The sequence below is a fragment of the Anas acuta genome, chromosome 26 (genome assembly GCF_963932015.1).
Source record: "Anas acuta chromosome 26, bAnaAcu1.1, whole genome shotgun sequence".
Classification (NCBI taxonomy): Eukaryota; Metazoa; Chordata; class Aves; order Anseriformes; family Anatidae; genus Anas; species Anas acuta.
In genome coordinates, this window is record NC_089004.1 from 4,720,023 (window position 1) to 4,727,082 (window position 7,060).

The following is a 7,060-nucleotide window of genomic DNA, read 5'->3' on the forward strand; positions in this document are numbered from 1 at the left end:
CAGGTCAGTCTGGGGAAGAGATGTCTTTTTCATCACCAACGTAGAGGTGCACCAGCGACCTGGCCTCCTGAAGGTGACAGAAGGTCAGCCCAGGAATGGATTTTTCTCCTGTCTGCTCCTTTTCAGCCATAAATCCAACAGCAGAGATTTGGCACGCAGCAGCTGTTCTGCCTGCATTGTGTTCCGTGGGCAAAGCCTGAAGCACACCCACCCTGGTGTCACCACGCATGAGAAGGGCACGACGGGGGCCTGCTTGTGAGCACCAGGTATTTTGTCACTTCATTGTGACAAAAATCAAGACTGAGTGCTATCAACTGGACTGGGCAGCGTGAACCAATTGCACTGCCTGCAGTTATCCCGAGCTTTAACACGTTATGGCATTAGCTCGGGAGCTGTGGACGTGTGAGCGTACAGGCAGTTCTGCAGGCTTCTAGAGCAGGTGTCACTGTGCAAGCTTCTCAAAGAGACACGTCGAGTAATGAACCCGAAGTGTGGCTTTGGCATTTCCTCCCAGACACCTCTGTCAGTACACCCAAATCCTGATCGAACACCAAAACTCCTTGTTCATTTCCCAAAAATGTTTGCTTCGCTTTAAATACTGCACTACTCTAATGAAGCCTCCCATGAGCAGACTCGGTGCTGCTGAGTTATGGTGCTGCTGAATGATCCCCATCCTCTTTACTTATCAGGACACTTTAATGGGAAGTCTTCCCAAGAGAGATTTTGTTAATCCCAGGCTGATCTGCACATTAATTTCTCTGTGCATTAATAACTTCAGAATTTGCACCAAAAAAGTAAGCTCTGTACTGGTAATTTTACAATAAAAGGTAGGAGTAGCATTCAGAATTCAGCAATATTAATACCAGAGTCCAACACCAACAGGATAATCACTAGTGATACCACCACCACCTCACTCTGCTTTCAGCTTTTCACCTCCATCCTTTTCTGTAAGGCATTTAAAAGGGAGTTTTAATGAGAGCTGGAATTCCTCACCTCCAGTGTCCACACTACTGCCCGTGTTTGAGGTTATGGTTTGTTTGCTGCCCATGATTTTAAGTGTAACACCAGACAGGCATATTCGGAGAACACCGAGGTAATTCTCCGCTTGAAATGATGGCAGCAGCTACCAGCACAAGGGATTTTTGGAACCAAGAAAGCTGACCTGGTGTCAGGAGCTGTGGGGGAGGTATTTGTTTTCACAGTGTAGACTCAGAAGTCGTTGCAGGATGCAGGTTGGAGCAGCTGTGGATTGTTGTTCTGAGCTGGCAACTGCACCAACAGCTCCAGGACTACCTCGGTTCTGTCGCACCGCTGAGCACCAGCAATCCTCCTGCCCCATATTCTCTGTCCTTCCTATGTGCAACATGGGAACCAATGACAAAAGAACTAAAACTGCACCGAAGACACTACCGAAAGTAGGGCACAGTATCTTTCATATCGACCTGTTAACAGAAACTTATCTGCAACTCTTCGAAGCTAATTATTTTACACATTTAAATTAGGGTAATTAGATCAGCAGGAATTGAACTAAAACCAAATGCTGGTAGCCTTGTGAGGATTTTCTGAAATAGGGTTTTGTATTCCATCTGCACTTCCTTCCACTGAGGGAAGCGAGTTAAGTGTCCCCAAAGATAAGAATGGAAATTTCGATCACTTCCTAGATTATTACATATCACCACCCAGTCTGCATCATTAAGCTCCATATAGCCCTTTGCATAGAGGGATTAGGAACAGAGGTAAAGGAACCCTGTAAAGATGTAGACTCACTTTCAAACTACGTGACAAGATGTGCACTTTAGATCTGTTTTCTGCATTGCACTGAAACGCAGCCTGACTGTGGAATAACAGTTTGCCAACCGAGATCCAGTCTTCTAATTTTCGGATGTCCATTTCACGCAGTCCTCTTGTCCACACTTTGTGCCCAAGGCTTCACCTTGCTAGAAAGGCTGACACAGTTTGCACCTTGACATCTGTCCGTAGAAAGTGCAAACATTGGCATGTTGGCAAGTACCGGCAGAAAAAACAGATGCAGGAATCTGTGAACCTGCTCCTTGCAAATTCAACATTCAACAGCTCGCCTCACCTTGGTTCTATGGTATTTGCACATAATAATACACAAGAACCTGTTGTGATAAAGCACAATGGAAGAATAATTTGATTCAGGGACAACGAAGGCCTCCAAAATAAAAAAAAAAGAGCCTGAAAGCAGGTGCCTTGCTATGTGTTTGGTGCAGATTTCCACAAGAGGAATCCATTTCCAAGCAGACTTCTTCCATAGCTATGTCAGAACTGGAAAAAATGAGGTAAGTCTAGAAGAGAATCAGCCTTGTACTTTATGCATGTCTGGCATGAGACAGAGTGAGGCAGCATAGCCTTTGTTCAGGGACTTCAGTAATAGAGAACCCATGTTATTTTTCAAGCCACAAAACATAAGAGAACATTTATTAGAAAATGTAAAAAAAAAAAAAAATTGTCTCAGAAAAAATGCTCAACTTTCAATGGCCTTTAATAAAAGGAGCTACAATGTCTGAGTTTTGACCAAAGCTTAGAAATAAATCCAGAACAATGATGCAGTACATAAGTCAGCTCATGGCATTTTCGGACAGGGAAAGATGCATCACAAAGGTCACTAAAAACACATTAGAAAAATAAATGTATGGAAAGCCTTTTGAAAGGTTAAATAAAGGGAAAAGAGAGGAAAATAGAGAAAGAAAAAATACAGGAAGATGACTCAGGAACTTCTAACAAAGCATTAGATCTGACATGAATACTATGGTCAGTGACAAGTAATTTAACCTCATGAAAAATGAGGGTAGTAGCAACCTCTTGGGGCATTGGGAGACTTAATTAGTTGCTATTCGTAGATTAAACACAAAGTCTGAAGGTGAAAAGCGCTAAATACTAAGTATTATTAGCTTCTGAAGTATTAATTTATGTAATTGGGCAACTCCAACATGACAAAAAAGTAGATCAGCGTCAATTTTTGAAAGAAATTTATTCTTGTGGTTTTAATGTGTCAAAAAGGTACCCAGAGAAGGAATTTTGCTTTTAAGCACTACGTGGTAACGCATCTGTGTAATACACAATGCAGCTTGTCATCTCCAACTCCCAGCTTCTGACTCCTACCCAAATTTACATTCCACAGTCCTTAACAGGAAACATCATCTTAACCAAACATCTCAGTGAGCTGCAAGCCCTCCGTAAAACCTGCATTGGGGCTGCACTCCTTAAGAAAAGCTCACAAGCATTTATTCGTTAACAAAAGACGTGTCCATTTGTGTGGCTGAACTCTCCTTTTTGCTGCCTGATCCCTCTGTAGCCAATGCTGGACTTCCCAAACAATCTGCATTGGTGGTTTTTGAACTGGTTTCTCTCATCTTCCAAGGCAGAGATAAATGACCCTTGTAGAAACTCCAAACAAATAAGAAAAGAAGTGCAAAACCGGCCCCCAGGAGTTGTAAAACAACCTTCTCTTTTTGTCTGTCCACAGCTTTCTGTTTTGTTGCCTCTTTCAGTAAAGAAGCTGTTACTGAAGACTTAAAACCCTCAGCTCCTGCTTCGTTGTACTTATTTGTTGTGGCATTAATATTTGCCTTCTCCGTATTTTGATGGACATAAAGGGCACAGCAGGCCCCAGTGATAAGGAATTCCTTCCCTTTGGATTTCTCTACTGAGAGACAATCAGAGAATCCAGCCTCATCCATTATCACATTAAATGTTGGTATTCCTCCATCACAGAGGAGGTGTTTAGAGTCCTTCTCCTGAAGTCTGCTCCCATTAAACTTCCACACTACTCTTGCCAGATTTGACAGAGGAACACATTTAAGATGAACATTGTTTTTCTCATCTTTCTTAGTTCAAAAGTAATAAACAGCATGATTTTAATTCTGTGGTTTTCAATAATGTAGGAATTCCAGTGACCACAAACTGAAAACGTTTTGATATTTTGATTGCATAATGTTAAAATGTTCTTTCTTTCAACAAATGCTCACATACCTATATTAAGGCATCTGGAAGCATCCCCGTATTTCAAACTTTGAATTAAATTCCTCGGGGAACGCAAAAATAAAAACCAGAGACACACACACGAACAAAATGAAAAAAAAAAAAAAAAAAAAGAAAGAAAAAAAAAAGAGAAAAAAAAAAAAAAAAGAAAAGAAGTGTTTCAGCTTGTGTGATGCCATTTCTAGGAATCATCCTGAGTTTGTGTTGCAGACAGCAAGAGTGCACTTATAAATCAATCTGACATCAGGTGTGCAGGTGAAACAACAGCTCTTTATTTTGTATCACCAGTTTGATTTGCCAGTAGAACACCTTCATTAGGAGACTCAGACCATGCACAGTAAGGATCTCTTGCCAAGATGCAATCCAAGCAGTGCTTGTATCGGTGGCACACAGGAGCTGGCAGCTGGACCACTTGAGATAGGGATCCTACATAGAGCATTCCCTAGAAACACAGGAGGGAGTTCTTGTTTTACAATGTCAGTGAGATCTTAAGCTCCTATTTTCTAACATGAATTATAATATATTTGGTATTTACTAAAAAAAAATCATTAACTAAAAAGCTTATAAGAATAAATGGCAATACAAATTAGAAAAAAAACAGCTTTGTAAACAGCATGTAAAATGTCAGAGCTCCTTCCTTATTTTTTTAATGATCATAAAGGCTTGTTTCAGTTATTTTTTGACACACACAAAATTCTACAGATAAGAAGATGTACTGTGCTTCTGATATTAATGACTATGTGATAGAAGTAGAATTATGAAGCATTTACAGACTATTTAAAAGTCAGAACAACGCAGAAGAGCAAGGCCTGAGGCAAGCTATTACAGCAGTCACTTTCCATATGCAGGGACAGAAGTTCTACCTTTTTACAAGACAGCTGGAGAAATGGCACAGTCTCAGGGGACAGAAACAGCTGTAGCTCTTCCACAATGAACATTTCTCCATCACAAGTGAAAGCTTTATGTAAATATCCGTCATCTACATAAAAAGAAATGTATTTTTAAAGATAAACTTGTTTTAACATTGCATAACGTTGCAGCCTGATAATTCATGATGAAATTAGATGGAGATTTAGAAGACATTCCTAGGCATAAGGAATTTCTGAAATTCTTCAAAGCACTGTTTATTTTTTATTTCAGTAAGGGAGAAGCAATGACTTTTTTTTTTTTTTTTTTTTTTTTTTTTTTTTTTTCCAGGAAAAAAGACCTCAAACAATCCCTGAATTTGCAAATATCATTATGTGAAGCCTCCTTTGATATGGAAAATTTCTAAAGAGAGCCTTTTAATGTCCAACAAGCCAAAAACATTTAATCTAACTGGTATGAAAATATTAAACTAGCAAGACAGCATCTGAATGCAAAACTTCAAACACAGCTAATGAATAGTTCTACTTTTTTGAAGTCTCCATAAAAATTCTGCTACAAAATACATAAAAATGAAAAGTATCATTTGCTAAAATAAAAACACTTACCTGTTCCTAGAAACATAACATCATATGTTTGTTTATCTAGGCCAGTGACTCTGTCTACTACAATCCTGGTGTAATTTGAATTTTTCTTCAGTGCACAAGCCTATTACCGAATGGATTTACAGAATTATCCATTAGAGGGTGATCTCTAACAAACTGCAAGATTTTGTCAGGCAAGTCAGAAGAAGTATTATATCCAATACTCCGGGCAAAATTATCAATGCACTAGAAACAAAAAATAACAAACATGATTCCAATTGCTGTTACATTTCAGAAAGGTATATAAAAATGCTGACTTTCCTTCGAGACATTTAGTTATTTCAACTAAACTTTGAAAGACAAAAATCATTATTTTCCTCACAGTCTACAAACTAGTTAATAACCCCACATTTCTTGCAGAGCATAACTGTAAGGTAGCTTTTCTAAGAAATTGCCTATAACAGAATGTGAAAGCATGAGTTAACGTAACATTGGTTACCTTCATTTTTATAAGACATGGTCAACTGTGCCCCTTTTATAAGATTTTATAGCTATTACTTATATTGATACTAATCAGAACTATATCCTACTCTGATGGCAAGTCCACGTTATTACCAGCAAACAATGCATTTATTTATTAGCTTTGCACTGAGTTTGTGATTCTCATTTGCAAGCTGAAATGTTTTGGATTTTCAGCAGGGTATCTAAGTATGATTTTACAAAGAGTAAGAACTAGTGGGAGCATTTTGCAACAGTCAGCTACTTTGAGGGTCTATGAAAAATCATCGCTATGACTGCTTTCTTCTCTACAATAATTCACCAGTTTCTATATGTATTATAAAGTAATATATGTATACAAATCAACCATGCTATGAAAAAAGAATTTATATTGTATTAAACTAATTTCAATCAGATACTCTTGCGCCTGAAATTTTGGCAGCACACCTAAAAGAATATGCCCCCCAGCCAACTGAAAGCAAAATTAAAGCTAGGTAGTGTCATCTGCAATTACAGAAACCACAAAGTCAGATTCCACATCTGCTTTCATGAAGGGAATCTCTGTTCTGTTTGCACTTTCATCTGGTGGCAACGCCAACAGCTGAGGAAACTGTTCACATTAGCATAAGCCAAGTAAAATATTGTGTTAAAATAGTTTTAAATTAATAAATCAGGTTGGAAACTTCAAAATACTATTAAATAACTTGTGTTTGACCCTGTACTGTAATCCAGCGTGTGATTCTGCACAGGTACTGCCCATGCCTGTAAGTGCCAAAATGTTTTCTTGGCCACCAGCAGAGGCCTCCTTCGATGTGACTGTGCTATTTGGGAACAGACGTTTTCCACACACTTCAAACTTTCCCGTGACCAGCTTTGCTCACAGCACCTGGCAGTAAACGACACCAGGCGCTTGTGACCATCCCATCCCATTGTTCTTTCTGTGGAAAAAAAAACTTAATTCGCAGCCCGGATTCCCATAGCGCGTTGCTCCAACCCCTTCCCTGAGGGGCATTGCTGGGCGGCACCTGTGGCGCAGCGGAGCAGAGGTGGCCCAAGCCTGAGGGACAGGAGCAGGGCCACCCAGCCACACCACAACCATCACCCCACGG

At 39.6% G+C, this 7,060-nt stretch overlaps 2 protein-coding genes across 2 annotated transcripts; both read right to left on the minus strand.

Annotated features, from left to right (window-relative positions):
- Positions 1-2,487: 2,487 nt before the first annotated feature.
- On the minus strand, positions 2,488-4,197 carry LOC137844766 (semaphorin-4E-like). The gene is made up of 2 exons (XM_068661299.1): positions 4,171-4,197; positions 2,488-3,851 (listed from the first exon to the last, which is right to left on the minus strand). Exons 1-2 carry the CDS (start codon positions 4,195-4,197, stop codon positions 3,249-3,251), a joined length of 630 nt encoding a protein of 209 aa, XP_068517400.1. The 3' UTR covers positions 2,488-3,248.
- A 58-nt stretch (positions 4,198-4,255) lies between these two features.
- On the minus strand, positions 4,256-5,958 carry LOC137844767 (semaphorin-4D-like). The gene is given in 5 exon segments (XM_068661300.1): positions 4,256-4,447; positions 4,869-4,984; positions 5,478-5,570; positions 5,573-5,699; positions 5,953-5,958. Coding segments are annotated over 5 exon segments (513 nt in total). The 3' UTR covers positions 4,256-4,276.
- Positions 5,959-7,060: the final 1,102 nt, after the last annotated feature.

Coding starts and splice junctions, on each gene's coding strand:
- LOC137844766 (XM_068661299.1), bottom strand. CDS start 4,197: ATGATTCCTAGAAATGGCATCACACAA. Junction 3,852..4,170: donor CTAGAAATGGCATCACACAA/GCTGAAACACTT, acceptor TTTTGAACTAAG/AAAGATGAGAAAAACAATGT.